A 19,998-nucleotide genomic window follows, 5' to 3' on the forward strand; every position below is an offset into this window, starting at 1 on the left:
CAGCTCTAATTCAGCTGACAATGAATGGTCACAGACAAACCTGATAAAGTCAAGTCCTCCTTTTATACACCTCTCATGTGTAGTTACTGCAGTTTGTACCTCTGTGACCACATCATATTACCTAGTATCTCCATCTAGTCAATAGTGGTGAGTAAGTAGTTTCAAGCATTCAGCATCTACTAAATAACTAATTTTTGTCTGGATGAATTGCACTTTTGACTCAGACTACAGTCTAATCTTCAACAATGCATATTCCACTAGTTGCTGTATCAATGAAATGGCCTCCCTTGTTTTTAAAAACAAGTCTCCTTCAAATCTACACCTTCAATATATGAACACTTCAGATGGTATGTAACTAATGAGCCAAGCCAGTTAGTTACTACCATTCCTATGGCACAGCAATCATGCAGTGTGCCTTAGGTATCCATGAAAGGGCTAAACATTGCCAGACTTTGACCTGAATTAGATTTGACAAGTAGGATGAAAGCAAACAAAAGGAGAGACAGTGGCAGGAGAAGGTTACAACAGAGGGATTAGGAAACGCTTTTTAGGGTTTTTTATGCATCTTAATAATTCCCTGTGGAGTTATAATGAATTTGGTTTATGCATCAGGATATCCTGCCAGTGTCAAATGAAGGGCAGGGTGGGGTCAGTAGTCTCTGCTGCAACATCTGACTAGTCATAACTGAGTCCAGATTAAATATCAAGATTGCCAGTGTCACCCTGACACATGAACAGGATCTCCTACCTCTTGCAACGTGTTGATATCCACACCATCCCCTTGAATAACTCTGAGATACGGTGGCAGCAACTTGTAGCCTTTTGAGTTCTCTGTAATGGGAAATTTCTTCCCTAAGATCTCCAAGACCTATTGAAAAGAGAAGAGAGACCATTCAAAATTAGAATATAAGCCTGCCATTCCAATAAAGAAACAACTTCCACATTTGAGTCAAGAGAAAAACCCATAAGTATGCCCACATATCCATCTCTAAATCTACCCACATAGGCTCTGAAACAAAAAAGCATACCAGCCACTGGGACAGAAGCCATTAGATTAAAGCAGTCACAGACCATACAGCCTTTATGAACTTGTACCCAAGAGCTACTCAGAACCTGTTTCCCTCCTTTCTGTCTTTAGTTGCTGTCAGTTTTTGCTATTAAATGTGTCAACTGAAGATTCTGCTGTTCTTTTGACCTTCCTTAAGATGGTGAATGAATCTTTCGGTTTTCTGAGATTCTGTTAGCCACTAATAATTAAAATGAAACACTTTAGTTTGGAGTTTTTCTTATCAGCTCTGATAGATTATTCAAAGTTCATGTGTGATGTCACTTGTCCCAAAAGAAAAGTGATAAAGCTGTATATATCTGATTTGATACAGCATCAACATAACTAAAATCTCCCCTACTTTCTTAATAAAGCAGGGCTGGCAACCACACAAATATCAACAGCTTTTATTATAGAACTGCAACAATCATTGTGCTCTCTAAAGAACTATGAGGCAAGAATTGTTTTTTAACTTGGACGTGCCACTGACTTAAACGCATGTCTTACTTAAAAGAGAAGAGTGATAAACTTGTCTTTGTAGCATAAACCAGGAAATTACATTAATACGCAACTAAATTTGGTGGTAAGAAGTTCTATTGGCCTGGCATTTACTAATACTCAAGCTGTTTCCCGTTTTATTTGTCATGAAGTGATGAAAAGTTTCTCCTTACAGAGAACCATTTCAGCATCATTAGATCTGGTAAAACTGGTAACTGTTGTAAAAGCTTCAAGAATGGTATGCAAGAACGGGTTTGATGATGAAAAAGATTAAACTATTCAGACCGCAGTTTTTATGTGTATATTGAAGCAAATGTTTACATTTTTCATAGGTCCAAATTATCCAGCATCAACTACATACTACACATATCAAGTTAGAGCATTATATTCCCCATGTTTATTAGCCATCCATTACAAAGCAAACAATTACCCATCTCAACGACTTCAAGAAGGGATTGATTACCTTTAAAACAGTGTCAAGGGGATTCCCAGAATCTGGTCTAATAATAAGCGGTGCCTCTGGACTTCGGTCTTCAATTATATGCCTCAAGTCATCACCCCATATTTTTTCACAAGCATTGTAAATGTCATAGCTGTCACTAACCACAGATACAGGCACTGAAGAAAACTGTGTCACTATGTGTTCAAAAGCATCTTTTTCATGATCTTTCCCCCAAGCCGTTATGGTACTGTAAAGTCAATTGAAAAATCTGTATTAGAGCAGCATTAATATGTAAACCCACACATTCTGTTTCCTACCAGCAGCAGTTCAAGATAACACTAGGCAATATGATTACAAGACAGCATAAATTATGTACTTATCAGCTCTGTGTAGCATGGACAGTAAACACACTATATACTGAGTAAACAGCACCCTGTTATCTTTGACAAGTCAAACACTTGACACACGAAACCTCTTTCACATGTAAATGTGATTTTTTTTGTCTTTATTTATTTAGCATTTGTGAGTGACTCTTAAATCTGAAATTCAGGCAGTTGGGAAACTAAAGATGCATGAACAGAACATCTGCCCCGGCAACTTCAGAGTACAAAGAGAGAAGCAGAGCATTAACAGCGTGCGTTAGGAAAATCTTAGAAGAAAACACGATTTATTTTCTTTTTTAATAGTGATATAAAAACCATTACGGTCACTCATACAACCATTCTTCTAGAGGAACTCCAGGGCATTACCCTTGATACAAGGGTACAGGCAAGCACATAAAACAAGGCTGCTAAGAGAGGTAGTAAGTTACTGAATGCTAGCTGACCTGCAGTAGCTGTTCTGTATAGGGCTGTCACAGATCAGACTGTACAGATCAACTGATTTTAGTAACTTGTGTGTGAACACCTACAAATGCTCTCATGCAAAGCGCATTTGTGCAGTAAGAGCTAGAGGGCATTGAAGTTTTACCATAAAATGCCACCATTAACCACTTTGTGGAGAGGGCCCAGATCACAGTAGTGAAGAAACAAAGCAAAATGTGTTTCAAAGAGACCGGGGCAGCCCAAGGAGCCACCCTGATGGCATACCAGAGGTAAGCACTACTCTCACAACACAACTTCATGCTGGAGGTTGTGTAACAGTAGATCAGCTCTGGAAAAATTCAAGTCTTTTGCACGAGAGGCTTTTTATGTATTAACTCGGAAAGGGTGACTGCAGTCTGCCTTTGGCAATGTGAACTTTAACTAGGGTAGTTTGAGCTGTTTGCTCTCATACCACCACTTCAATACGCTGTGCAAAACACGCTTCTCTCTTGGCTCCACAGGCTTGCTTTCATTACGAAGAATTTTATAGTTGCTTTGGCCATCATTTTTGGACTTGACCATAATATTAAACTAAGAGTTTCACACAAAATTTATAATTTCTACTGATCAAGCAGCAGGTCTAGAACAGCACTACAGCAATGGTCTAGATAATTATGTGTTCCTTTAAAGATGCCTACTACCCCTACACAGGTAAGCATTTCCATTACCTGTCTTGCAATCCTAAGTGAAAATATTCACTATTTAAAAACACTAAATTTTTACTTGATAGGAAAAACCCGACAATCCTTTCCTTTATATTCTGCCCATTTCAGTTTGCAGACATGCAAGTAAAATCCAAGGATCTGTATTCACTTCTGAACTTCTACAGGATCTGGATATAAAAAAATCAGAGCTTTTAATCTCAAATGTCTCAGTTCTTTACTCTCAAAAACTCATTCACAATTCCTAGTGAGAGATCAAGGATTTACCACTGGCTAAATTAGTTACGCTAATAGGAATCTTCAGACCAACTGCCTCTTCTGGAAGGAGAGCATTATGTGGGAGAATCCAGAATTGCAACATGTATGGGTTTTGCATTTTAGGATTTTATGTTTAAAACAAAATTTGAAGTTCATAATGTGAATCCTCAATATCTACTTTATCCTGGAAGCCTTCAAGTCCATTCTAAAAAGAATCACCCAAATTTACTTAGACACTGATAATAAGATTATAGTTAAAAACATTTGAACACATTATAGTTAAGAACAACCAAGCCACAGTTGCGCCGCTAGAACAGAGAGGCATCTGTATTGAACTTCAGCCTCAACAGCTGGATCAGTCGTGGCTAATAGTGTATAAGTGAAACAGCTTAATACTTCTGGATACAAAGATGGATAGGAAAGAATTACATTTTGTTAAGCTACAGCAAAAAGACATTCACAGCCCTACCTGTGTTCAGCAGCTGGAACAGAATACCCTGGAACCGGATCTTTTGTACCGTAGTACTTTTTAATTAATGCAATTCCTGCTACAGTGTCCGTTCCTTTGAAGTTCACCAAATGAGCTGAAGCTCCTATCCCTGCAGTCTGAAAAAGACACAACTTTCAGCTGCCATGCCAAATATAGATGCCTAAATCCAGTCACCGCCTAGCACTAGTTTGTAACAGCAAAACTGACTTGGTTCCTGTTTAACCAATAACCTCTTCATGCATTTACACAGTAAAGACACCTTCCATATAGAAGAAAGCTCTCCCAGTCTAGTGTTACAGTTTTGACACATACCTATCCCCTCACCCCAGATCTCCCCTCTCCACCGGAAGTCCAAATGCAGCACTCTATGCATTTGCAGTTTCACCGCTCAACAAGGACACAACTGGTAACAGATACATGCTACAATCCTTTACAGTTAAGAACCATTAGACTCCTCAAATTATTAGACAAGTCATATTACCTCTTGTGAAGAAACTCCTCTGTAGCCAAAGTCATGCAGTTTATACTCCAGTCCATCTAAGCTGCCAGACGTCTCCAGCAAATATTTGGCCAAAATCTTTTTCTGCTCTCTAGAGTTCGTAGCAACCGTGATTGGATACCATGACTGAACAAGAATGGTCTAAACCAAAACCCATCACATTATTAGGTGTAGGTTTGCTTAGGACTCAAAAAATCCCCACTTGGCATTTAATCAGGCACAAAAGGGTCTAATTATCTTCATCACCCATGCCTCCAACAGTTTGCTTTAGGGCTAAAGTAATTAGCCTTTATAATACCTTTATAAGGCAGGCCAGTTATTGACCATCTCTGGATTTATCACTCCCAAGCTACACCCACACAATTCCCCCCACCTCCTTTCCTTGTGGATAAAAGCACTGTAAGATTTTCCTTTAAATTTGTAACAATCTCTTGCCAGGTAGGTGAAAAAAGTCTCTGCAGAAGCCCTAAATAAAGAATCCGGGCTTATTTAAGCAGAAAAATGAAAGCTACCAGAGACTTCCCCTTAAACCAATGTGATTCAGCCTTTAATTTAAGTGCATTAATATTTACTTAAAAAATACACAAACTTTCCAAAACTGACCTCAATCCAATTTGTGAGCCAGTAGCACTCTGGATCTGTGTTTTCTACTGTGAAAAGAACATTTCCTCTGGGAATTACAGAGCCCTCAGGAACAGCCTTTATTTCTATAGGAAGATGGCCATCATATTTCTGTGTAAGAAACAGTAATACTGTTAGACAACAGGAAAGATTAGGACTTGCCTCTCACATTCTACATAACTACATACATATAAAAGTCAGGTTATGAGTTTATTTATAAAGCCTTTTTCTTATTCATTTCTTTCAGCCCTACAAATAACTTGATTTGTTTGCCTACCCATCAGCCCAAATAAATAAATACATAAAAATCCACGTTTATCAAAATTCGGAGGAAAATCCTGTAGTTTAAAAATGGTCTATTTATCAAGCCAAATACTGGTTATCAGTTGTACTCCTTGTGCAAATTGAGTTAGGAAGGCTTAAATATTCTATTAAAATATGTAACTTCTACCCACAGAACAAGAAACATCAAGTAAGATAAAAAAATTAAAAAAATAAAAGGTTAGGCATTATCTAGGGTTTCAAAAGAAATCTCTCCTTTTGCTTAGTATAGATGCATGCTTTGTGAATTTATTAGAGCAGGATCCATTTAATATCTATTTTAAAGAATATTTATCATCTCAATTAGCCTCTAAACATGACATCTAATCTTGAAGTGTCATTCTTTTGTCAAATTCAGTCTTTCATCCCTGAAGGACTAAACATTGTGTGAAATATGCCTTTTGAAAAAGAGTTAAGTTGCAAACAGCAACCTTGAAAGGGTAGTTTTAACTTTCTGAAAGAGCTCTGCAAGCCAAACTGATAACACTTATTTTTGTATATTAATATTTCTTGACAGAAACTATTCTTTAAAGGCAATAAAAATCGTATTAATTCAGAGTAATTACACTGATTCATAAGTAGTATCTAAGCTTACTCTCCAGTGCCCCAAACACATCAGAAGTGTCTTCTACATTGCAGTTAAAAAGTTTCTTTGAAAGTATAATATGCTGAAGCAAATTATGTTTATATACCACACAGGGTTTAGCTGTCAGACTGGGAGATGTCTGTTCTTAACAAAGGACAATGAAGTCTTCAAAATGGCTCAAAATAATTTATTAGTGACTCAGTGAAGCCAAAAGTTAAGTGAAAGAACAAAACACTTCAAAGTTGCTGCAGGTGTTGATTTTGTCCATGGAAAAAAAGCAACATGGTCATTCCATAGCACTGTGTTATAGTTCTTTTCAAAACTGTTAGGTAGAATCAACTTGTACAATTCAGGGCTTACATCTCAATCACTTGGATCAATTCCTGCCAACTTCCAGCATTCACACTACCCCCTTGCTCTCCAGGCAGTCCATTCCTCTCTTTCACCCCTTCACCCTATCGGTATTTACTCATATATTTACTCTCTGTACAAATTAACACATGTACATTTCAAATTCATTTTGGCACTTCACTCATACAGCCACTGCTCCCTCCACTTCCCCAACGCTACAGGTTAGGTAACAGAGCCAGGGAGCAAACTGTGGTAGGTACGTGAATTACGCAGGAATTCAGCGACCAGAAGCAGGGTCCGTGTGTGCATATAAGTGCATACAAGGGCCCAAAGGGTACATACACTTCCTGTTTGAGACCCACCAGCATCTAAGATCAAGAAGTAGAAATCACATTCATTTTTATATATACACAATTTTAACATGAAAACCTGACAAAGGAATGAGCAATCTATACAGGGGGTATGCAGGAAGGCTTCCTTTAACTAAACCAAAAGTTGATCAGAATTAGTTAAAACTCAGTGTGGACAGATATGCAGCATTAAAAGTTTATTAATTCAATTTGGTCAAGGAGGGATCAAGATTACTTTAAATGCAGATGAGAGCAGCTCACAACATATAACACAGCCTAAAAGGGAATACTCATTGAATTCACATCTGTAGTTATCTGAAATGGAAGCAAGTCCTCTACAAACCTCTCCATAGCTCCCTCTTGGAAAAGAGTGGGCTTATTTACCTTGCTGCCATTTGCAACATTTAGCTGAAATTCACTTTTCTCTTGCACACTTTATGGTCCACCCTGGTTGCAAGATGACATCCAGATGTTATCAGACAGATGCCACCATAAAACAGTTGCAGTCAGATCATCCAGGGAAAAAAATACATGCAAAGAACTAAAAAAATGTGTTTCCATATACCAAAAATATTCATGCACTAGAATTTACAATGAAACTTAGCATTCAATTAATCTGCAGAGATTAGAACAGCTCCAATGAATGCTATTAGCCTGAATCTGCTGCTTTTGCAGAGAAGAAATGTTTGCAATTACTTGAAGACTGACACCTTTTGAAACAAAAGGGAAAGAGGATAATTGTGGAAAGACTTAATTTGAATGATTTTAGTGTCAGAAGTGCTCAAGCACTGTACTTCATAATAAAGTTCAACTTAAGTATTCGAAAAATTTAGGAAACAATTGAACAAAATACCCATTTTCTGGAAGTATTTACATATGCAAGAAGTTGTAATGCTTTCTGCATTAGAATAAAAATGCTTATGATTAGGTACAGAAAGTAATGTAAATGATGCAAGCGACCACTAAGCACTCTATTACATATGGAGACTTGGCAACAAGCCCTCTCTTATACTAGCTGGCTGACGGCAACCATAAATCCTTATTACCTACAAAGCCATATTTGGCATCTGAAAGGATGAAAATTACTTTTCTCCAAGGAATTACAATTACATGATTATTCTTTGACAGCTGCTACTCCCTGTACACTAAATATAAAAAGCTAAATTTATCCAGTCTTTACTATCATTAAAATGAGAGACTGCTCTACAGTTGATTCACAAATCCTTCATAATGATCTCATACTATTTTCATGAATTTTTACCTCCAGAATATAGTTCCATCCCTTTTCATTGAAGACATCATCTTGAAAATGCTCCCTATACACTTCTTTGGCTTCCTTGATTTTCTCTTTGGTCACCACTTTACCTGTAGTTTTAGAAACAGATAAAACCTTAGAAACTTATGATATCCATCAATTTATAAACTAAGTAAAAAAAAAAAAAAAGACAGACACAGAGAAGTCACTTGGCCTTCAACAAAGACATGAAGAACACGTCAAATGCAGTTTACTATGTTAAAACCAAATTTTACTTTAATTTATTATATAGATCAGGATGCTCAAGAAACCAACAGGATAAAGTACACTTGCGGCGTACAGGTGACTCAGGAACAATTTGAGGTTATTACTTTTTTATGATGGTTAAACACCTGTCACGAGTTTCAGTAGCAGTGTTTTTACCAGAGGAATGTGGTGACTGTGCAAGCTGGCACATGCAACAAGACATAAACCAGACTAACACAAGGGTTAAGCTATGCTGCTCCAGGGAGAATACCCATGGGAGGCCTTACAACCAGTCTTTGGTGGTAACCACCTTGCAATAGGAACTGCCAGACTAACCACATGATTTGAATGAACATCGCTACTGCTATAGGACCAATCGTCTATCCTTATAGAAACAAAACAAGATTATTGAGTGTTTTGATTTTAATGGAATTCCAATCTTTGGTGGAACTGGCAGAGTTATTTATGGATTCTGGATCAAGACAATGATATTAAACCATATGACTGAAGTTTTCCTTCTGAAGCTTGGCAGAAAGAAACTTGTATTTAGGTCAGAACAGGTGATGTTTGCACATAATGAAAAAAAAACTTAAATGCCCCCAAGGCATTTTCGGACGTTACTCTTAAAACTGCCATTATTGAAAACTCTTTGACATGTAACTGCTGTATTCAACGATCTAAGCAGAGGGGCAATCAAAATTTAAGGGAAATTAAAACCATTATTAGTTTACACAGTAAATAAACTTGCAAATACAGACTAAAATTTATGTTTAAAATACAAAACGTATTTTTCCTTGAATCTTTCTATCTCCATGTGATTCTATGCACAGTCTTGCTCTACTTCCATTCATTTCACCTCAGCCCACCAAAGGTGGGATGGATATGAACACCTCTCCATTTTTAATAAACCACTGGCATAAACAAACATAGTTAAGAGGTGTCTAAATTAAGAAGTCAATACCATTTTATGAGGGTGGACATATAATTCTCACAGTCATAAATCAGATCTTACACATGTCACTACCTACACTGTACCAAGATAATCTGGAATTGCTTCATCTATGAGACTCCAGGCTTAAGGAAAAGTTCAGGTATTTATTTACAGGTAAAGTTTTACTGGAATTTGACACAGTTACCTTTTAAGTATTTATTCAGAATGTACTGCAAACCATAAAAAACAGTTTCTTCATATTTCACTTTCCTCAATTTGGAATTTTCAGTCTTCTTCTCACGACATTCAAAGTAGGAATATACTTTGCTTGTATTAGGTGGATATTGCTTGTAGTGTGTAACCTATATTAAGAAAAACTTCAGTAAGAGCTCAAAACATCACTACAAAGCACAAGAGAAACTGTATTTGTACATTAAATCTTAAGAGTTAATTCCCAGCTCTTCTGGATCATTACTATTTATCCATGCACATTGTACACAGTAAGTATTTAGGGGATTTCCCCTTTTTTAGCTGCCTTCAATTTTCAGTTCCAAAGACTGACTCCCCTATCTTATTCTTTGCTTCTGTCAAACCCCTAGCGTAATCTTCATGGTCAGCTCTTTCACTCCCCTGATAACTTGGCTTTGATTAACTGGTAAAGACACCGGCTAGGATTTTAGGAGCAGCACTGAGCACTGATCCTTCCATTGTCTTTACTTATATGAGGTTTTCCAGACCAATCAAATAAAACCCAATCTTGTCATTGCAAGTTTTCGGCTTTTACTTCAAGCAAAGCACTGCACCACAGGCATGCAATGGAGCACAAACCTATTCTGTTCCAATTTCACTGCCATTCAAAAGCAGAATGCTTAAGAGTAGCACTGTTAGACCCAAAGACAAACTCTGGCTTTTAGATTTAGTTCTACTTATTAATAAATGTCTCACTCCACAAATTATAACATGTCCTTTCCTAGTTCTACACAAAGCTTCCAAAGCAGTAAATCACACTGCCAGCTCACAGTAAACTCTCTTGAGGATATCATCATGCTTAAAGGGAAAAAACACCAATAAAACTCAAACAAAACACACCCCCACCCAACCTCCCTTCACCCCCCTTACTGTGGAGCAGTCAAGAATACACTGTTTTACATGGCTTTCTAATAGGAATAAGGAGCACACACAAAACCCCCTTACAAAAATTATTATTACATGGACTCCCAGAAAAAGAACATGTAACAAAACATTAGAAGGTTCATTCACAGTAAGGCACAGGGAGAAGAAACTCCACATTTTATTCGCACCCTTGCCACTTCAGAAAGTTATTGCAACAGTGTGAAAAATCTTGTTCCTTTTTATGACTGGAACTGGACTTCCACTGGTGCTTATCAGGATTTGAGAGTACTACCTGGGAACTCTGCTTATTTCCATTCTTCATCCTACCAGCATGCTACATCTTACATTATTTCAGCGTAAACACACAACACAGAGCCCACCAGCTTGAAGTGTACATAGCAGACACCCCAGGAACAATACCCCAAACCAGTACCTGAATTCCTTGCGTCAAGCTATACAGCAAACCAGTGTAACGCTGCTGTTCCCACCTCAACAGTTCAAGCAAAACAAAGAAAACACATCAATGTGTGTGACTGCCTACTCGAGTTTCTTTAAAAAAGTTTAATTATCCAATTTACTAACTTTGGGCACGTTGCTGAAGCCAACACCTATATTATAATGAAAATTTGCATGATCTTAGACTATCATCTCTAAAAGAAAGTTTAACTTCTGCAGTTCAAAGACATTTCTCCAGCTAAATGCTTCTCTCTATCCAATGGGTACTGATCCGGACTAAGGTGTACTTGTACTGTGCACACATTTGAGCTGGTGGCACCTTTTCCTATGGCATTTAAATACAGGTTTTTAAAGACACGTTCCCATTCTAGCTCTGCTTTGAAACATGATCACAAAACACAGCGCTCTAGCTGCAAATCAGAACCGGAGGAGGTCTGAAACCAGGCTGGAATGCTAACAGCCCGATTTTTCCTTTACGTAGCATACCTGGGGAAACAGGTCCTCCAGACTACCTTGCTGGCAGTTTCAACCTAAAAAAATCCCACTCAAGTTCTTCAAACATTAAATCACAGGTTTAGCTAATTCTTCTGACTTTAGATTAGATCTTAACCTGAAAATATATTCTGGATAGTGTCCAGAAAATAGCTGTTTCTAGGGATTTAAACATAAACAAAAATTTTGTGCATGACAACATCATGCACAAATAATACTGAAAAACAATAAAATGAAATGTCATTTTATCAACTAAATTGCTTCAAGCCCTTGAAAGAGATAATGAACTAACTTTACAAGTTGACGATTCGAACATTAGAATCTCTTTAAACAGTGAAAAATGCACATCCCTGGCAATTAAGATATTTACATCTAAGCAGACTTTACATCTGTAAACAATTTGTGCTTCTTTTTATATTCCACAATGCTCTCAGCTTTATCTGCAAAGCTGAAATACTCTTTGGGTGTCTGCAAGGCTTCCCACAAACTACCCAGTATTTAAAGACACGATCAAAACTTGAAGAACCACACTTTTCAAGGACTGTGTGCTCCAGTCATGTGGTGTAGGTATGTGAGAAGTTAACCACAAGACCTACATCCCCTTTCACTTGCCTGGCCATCTGTTTTGCTTCCAAGCTCTCTCCTAGCAGGAGCATCTGCCCATTAAACATCGAGGCTGCTCTAACAGTTAGCTGGCATTTCTGGACTACTAAGACATGGGGAAGTAATACCCATTCACCACAGTGATGCTCAGGAGGTTTGGCATGTAATGAAATTCCCAAAAGATGAAGCTTTAGGGAGTGGGAACAGCTCACAGGAGACACAAAGAATGACACTGAAAACAAACCAACCAATCAATCAAACAAAGAGCCCCAAAACAGCACAACACCACAAGGCACTTGGGCAATGAAAACTCTGCTCAAAAAAATGCCTAAGCTTTCCTTGCTGTCAGACGAAGTTTTGCATCTTTCTGAATTCTAAAGAAAAGTGAAAAGAACAAACCAGTGGCAACACAATTTTGAAATGTATTTTGTGTGACTTACAGATCGAGACAGTATTGATAAATTATGCTTTCAGGTAGGGGATGACAGAAACAGGACTTGTACAGATGGGCTCTTGGTAAGTAGGAGTGACTATAAAGTCAATAGGAAAGCCGCCTCTACAGAAAACAAATAAACAAAAAAACTCAACCAAAGACCCACAAACAAAAGCCCCTACTGGGATGAAGAGACCCTTATGAGAAAACGAAACCCCAAAATATCTTCAAAGGCCTTTTGATACTTAGTTCAAAGGCTGTGGTTTAGGCTTTGTCTACAAAAAGTATGACAACCTTTGAACAACCACCTACAAGGTTATGTACTATGACTGAAACAGAACACTTTTATTCCAGTTGTGATAGCTCCTTATTAAATTTAATCCAAATAAAGGTATTTTCAGGAGAAGGAATACCTCCACAAGGACTACATCTACTTAATTAAATCAAGTCAGCCATCGAGAAAAACCCATAAGGCACAAACTGCATTTAGATCAGCCATCCAAAAAACCTGCTCCAAATATTAAGAGTTAAATTATAAGAGAAGGAAATTAAAAGGTTTCATCACAAAACAGGGATGGCTGAGATGAAAGCTACATTTTTATATGCTAAATAATAAGACCTTTGGCATAAAAGCCAATAATCTTATAGGCTTTTCCGGACAACAGATTGCAGTACAATGACTTTAAAAAGTCATTTAAATCTATAAAACCCAACGATTTTAAAACATGAGAAACAGTCTGACATGAGAAGTCAGGCATGGCCAAATTCCCTGTTGGTGATTTACTCTTAGTGCTCACCTAGGTCAGATGAGTGCGGACATGAACCATCAGAAAGATGCTTCTAAGCCCTATCTACTGTGAGGAAAACAAAACACCAAATATCTAGCCAGTAGGATCTTTTCTGCACCATAACTGTACAAGAGATAAGATGGTACCAGTTCAACTAAGAGGGTATTCAAACATTCTGAAGTCATTTTGAGAAGTCTTTAGTGCAAAATGTGTACAGAACAACCCATCTAACAAACCCATGGCACTGTACAGCCACAAACATGAAGAATCAGAGGGGCAGGTAGAAGATGAGCCGGAAGAAGCCTGGTCCTGGAAGCTAGTGGCTGAGGCACTTGACTGAGGCATGTCAGGCCTGAGGATGCTCACTCCCATATACAACTTCCAAAGTTAGGTGATTCTACTGCCGTGGTGGTTTCTGGCATTTACACTGGGGAGACTTTGATGAAGCACCTCTGAATTGCCACAAGTCATGGTATTACATTCAAATAACATATATGTTATTTGAAAACACTGTGGAAAGAGGCTGTGATTTGAATGGTTGCTTTACCAAAAGCCTTACAAAGTTTAGCCAATGGAGCAGTTAAAAGCAAAGGTTGCAAATAACCCATATTGAAAACAACATGGTTTGCAACAATAGTTTAGGTGGACAAGAGATGGTTTAGTGCTGGACTTGGCAGTCCTGAGGCAATGGTTGGACTAGATGATCCTGAAGGTCTTTTCCAGCCTCAATGACTCTATGATTCTATGAACTAGTACTTAGGAAAAAAGGGAATGCTTTATTAGATATATCTCACTACACACACATAACAAACAGCAATTAGGTAGCACTGACCCCCTTCAGGAAAACACCCAATAACCAGCAAAACCCCACAACTGTGAATAGCAGTTATATTTAACAAGAATGCTTTTGTAACTTTCAAAGCAATCACAAGGGGAATGCACATCACAAACAAAAGTGGAAATGAAAACCAAACAAAAAATCAGGGTGGTTAAAAATGATAAGCTTCTTTGAACAAAAGAGGAAAATTCAGAAGAATCAGTCTTCAGTAACTCAACAAAAAGAGCATCAACGGCAGCAGGTAAAGTGCAAGACACTTGAAGTGAATAAAAACCAGAAAAGTAAAAACAACACAAACCTGAGAATCCGTACTATCTTACTCTTCACCAGGGACTGTGGTGGTAGGACAAGGGGTAATGGGTTCAAAATTAAACAGGGGAAGTTCAGGTTAGATATAAGGAAGAAGTTCTTTACTGTAAGGGTGGTGAGGCACTGGAACAGGCTGCCCAAAGAAGTGGTAAATGCCCCATCCCTGGCAGTGTTCAAGGCCAGGCTGGACAGAGCCTTGGGAGATGTGATCTAGGGTGAGGCATCCCTACTCATGGAAGGGGAGTTGGAACTTGATGATCTTAGGGTCTTTTCCAACCCTAGCTATTCTATGATTGTATTTGATTATGAGAGCTTCAAGTTACCATAGGAAAATAGCCTTAGAGAGACTCCAAACTCCTTATTTTTGCATAAGTGAAGCAAATGCAGATTAAGATAATGTTAAAGAACTAAAGAGAGAATACTGGGAGGTATCTGCTCTCATGAAATGAGAGGGATAAACTAATGCAGGTTATGACTGAAGCTTGATCTTGTACCACTTTTAATATCTCTGTATTCTAATTCATCTCTTACATATATTGAAAAATAAGAGGAATATAGGTGAGCAAAAAAAAAAGGTAAGAGAACAGTCAGTAATAAGAAAACTATGGAGAGAGAACACAAGGAACTGAATTCCTATGGAAGCTGCACATTATCAACATAGATGCTTTAAGTGACCACATCCACATTCACTTAAAAAAACAGGGTCAGGTGCAAGCACTAGAATGGAATGTATTCTAAATTGCTCAGATAAAATACAAAAGGTAATGCTTTACTGTGGATTTTTTTTACCACTAAAGATTTCTGTGTGTTCTTGCCAGGGTTTAACCCCAACCAGCAACTCAGCCCCACACAGCCTCTCACCCACTCTCCCCCAGTGGGATGGGGGAGACAATCAGAAGGGTAAAAGTGCAAAAACTCGTGGGTTGAGATGAAGGCAGTTTAACAGGTAAAGCAAAAGCTGCACAAGCAAAGCAAAACCAGGAATTCATTCACCACTTCCCATGGGCAGGCAGGTGTTCAGCCATCTCCAGGACAGCAGGGCTCCAGCACACGTAGCAGTTACTTGGGCAGACAAACACCATCACTACAAATGTCCCCCCTTCCTTCTTCTTCCCCACCTTTACATGCTGAGCATGACTCCATGTGGTGTGGGATATCCCTGGGGTCAGTTGGGCTCAGCTGTCCCAGATGTGTCCCCTCCCAGCTCCTTGTGCACCCCCAGCCTGCTCGCTGGTGGGGTGGGGTGGTGTGAGGGGCAGGAAAGGCCTTGGCTCTGTGTAAGCACTGCTCAGCATTAGCTAAAACACCCCTGTGTTATCAGCACTGTTTCCAGCACAAATCCAAACCATAGCCCCATACTAGCTACTGTGAAGGAAATTAACACGAGCCCAGCTCAAACCAGCACAGTTTTGCATCCAAGATTATCAAAAAAGGTGACAAAATGCCTTATGTTTACTGTTTACACATTAGTGAGTAGTCAGCTGTACTACTTCACATACTGCTACAAGTTTCCTTTTCCTTCATGAAAAAACTAAAACATTTAACTTTTCAACAGCAAAAGCTGTAATGACTCTGGAAGGGGTTACTTTAGAGCAACGATGACTTTGGGTTTGTAAAAGGACCATGCAACTGCAAATCAAAACGTGGAAGATAGTGAATCTAGATAGACGGAAGATTGCCTCTTATGAGGAGCATCGAGCCAGATGCTTTTCCGTTGACAGAATTACAGGAGGCAAGAGATCACATTCACACCACCACCACAAGGTTTTAATTAAAAAAATAACACATATATGGGCTGCTGCAAAGAATAGTTTGCAGTCATTAAGTACTAGTCAAAACAAGTAAGTTTATAGATGTGTCTCCCTTGCATACCTCTAGCCTTCTAAATAAAGAATATAGAGGCTGTCAGATCCTGGAATAACATGCTCATGAGAAGTGCTTCAGAAGTAAGTGCTCTCCTCCATCCGTGCGTAGTAAAAGAAGTCATTCAAAGTGACAAATACTTAAAATTCAACATGCAAGGCATACAGAGTTAAAACGTATCTTTTAGGCTTCCTTGAAGGGTCCAGAAAGAACTGAATTCTGAAACAGATCTTATTTATAGTCTAGATAGCAAGTCAGCTCTTCCTACGGGGTAATTGCATGGCAGCTTATTACAGCTATCAGCTTAATTACGAAACATTCCAAGCAACAGTAATACATTTCATTGGTAAAAGCAAAATAAGCTATTACTGCTTTAGAGAACAAGGTGCAGTCCTTGCTTTGATAGCCTTTACCCACATGCAGTTCATGGTCTATCCAACCCAGGACTGGTATACACCAGCCACTGGTATCTTGCAACTGAACTACACAGCTTTGCCATGCTGATCCTTTCAACAGAGCTTCAGACTTGCATATACCCTGCTTGGACAGAAATAAATAAATATGGGATAAACAGAGCACTAAGTATCAAAGAGAAAGAAAACAGAGAGCTGGTGTGTCACCAACACCAGACTAACAAGGAACTGAAAGGCATGGACTCTTTTGCTTGGGAAGCACAATGAGTGAACAGAACCTTTGCTGTCAGAGAGGAGCAAGACTGCGGGGACTTATTGGTACAGACAGAAAAGTACAACATCATGCAGCATGAACAGTGAGCTTCAATGAGCCGGCTGATATCCCTTCTTGCAGCTCTTTAGAAATAAAGATTTTGACTTCAAGTAATTTTCAGTAATAGTGAGTTACTAGCAGAAAACTCTACTATTAAAGCGTCATTGCTATGGTGGACATTCACACAATTAAGTTTCCCAGATAACATTACATTGATGTATCTCCCGAAAGTCTTAGGATTCAAAGATTAAAAAGACTGCTGTTATTTATCAGCAAAATGCACACACACTCTACCATATGCCCGTGCTGAGATTCTGAGGGGATAGCATATAATACCCAGCACACAAGAGAAATTATACTGTTGGGGAATTTGGAGATGCTTAAGAATATGCAACAAAGTGAAGAAGAAGAAAAAAAAACACCTAACTGATGTAAAAACATTTTATCTTGTCATGGAAGTTGGAGTTAAACTGCACCATTTGATGCCTGGCCTCAAAATCCTGGAGCACTTGTACAATTGAGAAAGTAACAGAAGCTAAGTAATGCAGCCAGAACGTAACAAGTGTTTCTATATATAAATATCAAGTAGACTAGAAATTAGCATGATACTCAGTTGTTTTTCCAAGACCAGATTTTAAGATTTTGAAACTGAGAATTTGATAATCTTCTATGACTTCGGAGGAAATGTCCCGTGACACGCACAGACAGGAAAATACTTTAGAGGGAGGGGAGGCTGGATTAACTGTCTACAGACAAATCCCTGCCTACCAAATTACCTTGTTGCTGAATTTTTACGGGCTCTGAGCCATTAACCAATTTTCTCTGTGCCCCAGATTGCCAACTGTAGCAAAAGAAATGGGACGCTGGAGCTAATGCTCAAACTAACAAACTGTGACAGATACGACTCCAAGATATCAGAACTTTTCACCCACAGACAGCTGCCTAAGCGAGGAGCTAGGGTTGTACTGGTTAAGGCAGTCTGCATGTTTATATTCCCCTACCCCGAGCTGTTTATTTCCACATTACTTTTGTCACCAACATTAGTTTGTATGGATTGGTGTCTACTGCAATAGGATCACCAAGTAAGCTTCTGAACTGATACAGGTTTTTTCTCAGATTCTGAAATGTTATCTGTGGACAGCACTGCACACAAGCGGATGCTACAGTTGTGGATAGTGCAGAAGTACCTAAAGAAAAAAAAAAAACACATAAGATCAATTCTCACGTTTAACTGCTAGTAAGAGTGTTTGGTAATTCCTGTCAAAAGCTTGATGTTGCAACTACCAGATATTTTAGTGCAATTGTTACTGAAACTGCTCTCACTAAGGGGGTTTCATTGATTAGGAAACGACAGTATCATCCAGGGAGAAGATAAGTGATGTTTGCTCATGCTACCTAACAAGATAAAAGAAGCTACTTGTTTAAGCATTGTTCAAAGAAGCTGGAGTTCCTAAGATTTGGGAAAACAACTTACAGGAAGAGACAATGTGAATAGTCCTGACAAAGCAAAGTAGATTAATTCCAACTGTTTTCAGTATAACACAAAATGCTCCTAGCTGCCACAGAAAACCTCATCCAAATTCAGTTTTAAACTGCAAAACAAACCAACCTAACCTGAGGCCTTTACATGACCTCTTTAAGATTTCTACCACTCCTGCAGTGTTACCGAATCATCTTTCCTATGAAAGAGCAAAGCAAAACAGAAGTAAAGTGGTCATCTGTCACTCCAGCGCTCCTCACCGTCGCTAATCCTAGAGCAGACCCAGTGCATTCAGAAGAAGTAGTATGCAAATTAGATTTAAATAGATACCATTTAAAAGCAGGCCTACAGTATTTAATGTGATTAGTCTCAGACATGGAAGTGGATCTTCCATATTTGAGTAAGTTTGATAATGATCACTTAAGCCCTTAATGAAAGCAGTTTTGGGAGCCCTCAATAGCAATATTACGATGCTCTGACTGAGCTGCTCTAAGATTTATCAGTGTCTTCCAACACACCTTCCCACTAACTAAATGCTACTAATTTCTTTACAAAAAGAGCACCTTTATGTAGCATTATATAATAATCATACTAATATGACAAAAGAGCTAGGAAAGGTACAACATCACATGTCAGCAATGGGAGTACAAACTGAAGCTTGTACTTCAGTCATTAGCCAGTAACAAGGCCTGGCTGTAACAGTATATTTGCTTATTCAACTCCTCTATCTAGAGTACCCTCCTTCCAGCAACCCGTAGGTTCACAGAATGGTTTGGGTTGGAATAAAATCTTAAGATCATCTAGTTCCATCCCCCTGCCACGGCCCAGGCACTGGAACAGGTTGCTCTAGGCCCTGTGCAATCTGGCATTGAGCACTTCAGGGATGGATCATTCCCAACTTCCAGCAGCCTGTTCCAGTGCCTCACCACCCTTACAGTAAAGAATTTCTTCCTTGTATCTAACCTAAATCTCCCCTGTTTAAATCTGAACTCATCACTACCTGTTCTATCACTACAGTCCCTGATGAAGAATCCCTCTCCAGCATCCATCCGAGTGATCAAATCTTTAAAGAGCTGTAACATAATAATGCTTTATAATGATAATCAGGACTGTCACTGTAGCTTCGTTTAGGGCACCAACAACCTCTTTGACATGGCAATGCAGATCCTGAAGGAAAAGTCTTCTAGCCTAGGAGACACAGGGCACACCTCTACAACCGGACTTCTGAAGTCACCCACTGGCTCTCCCCAGTGTCTAGAAGCTGTTCATACACACTAATGCAATGCTGCACAGGAGCAGGACTTGGGCCTGGCCATACTCGTATTGTGAGGCACGTCAAGAACTCCTGGGTCAGAAATCACCGGATCGGAACACGGACAACACGCCTGCACTCGGCCTTTGCTATCAAGCACCACTGTTTTCAAATCACCCCATGGAACGCAGGGAGGATTGTGAAGTGCAATTTCCTACTCTGAACCA

General features: G+C 38.9%; 2 protein-coding genes across 3 annotated transcripts in view; both read right to left on the reverse strand.

Annotated features, from left to right (window-relative positions):
• Positions 1-19,998, reverse strand: part of SYPL1 (synaptophysin like 1) — a 132,109-nt gene that overhangs the window by 42,465 nt on the left and 69,646 nt on the right. The window lies entirely within an intron of this gene.
• NAMPT (nicotinamide phosphoribosyltransferase) overlaps positions 1-19,998 on the reverse strand; it is a 29,659-nt gene that overhangs the window by 8,712 nt on the left and 949 nt on the right. The window contains exons 2-8 of one of the 2 annotated variants that reach the window (XM_061467412.1): positions 9,624-9,780; positions 8,248-8,351; positions 5,361-5,489; positions 4,740-4,898; positions 4,238-4,374; positions 2,007-2,232; positions 749-868 (exon numbers count right to left, since the gene is read on the reverse strand). In XM_061467412.1, the coding sequence (XP_061323396.1) occupies positions 749-868; positions 2,007-2,232; positions 4,238-4,374; positions 4,740-4,898; positions 5,361-5,489; positions 8,248-8,351; positions 9,624-9,780 (1,032 nt within the window). The remainder of the gene's footprint in view (positions 1-748; positions 869-2,006; positions 2,233-4,237; positions 4,375-4,739; positions 4,899-5,360; positions 5,490-8,247; positions 8,352-9,623; positions 9,781-19,998) is intronic. The other variant, XM_061467413.1, reaches the window with a different exon arrangement.

Source organism: Pezoporus flaviventris, unplaced genomic scaffold (assembly GCF_033815535.1).
Source record: "Pezoporus flaviventris isolate CSIRO_AGI_PZ_B2104156 unplaced genomic scaffold, CSIRO_AGI_Pfla_v1 ptg000045l, whole genome shotgun sequence".
NCBI classification, from domain to species: Eukaryota; Metazoa; Chordata; class Aves; order Psittaciformes; family Psittacidae; genus Pezoporus; species Pezoporus flaviventris.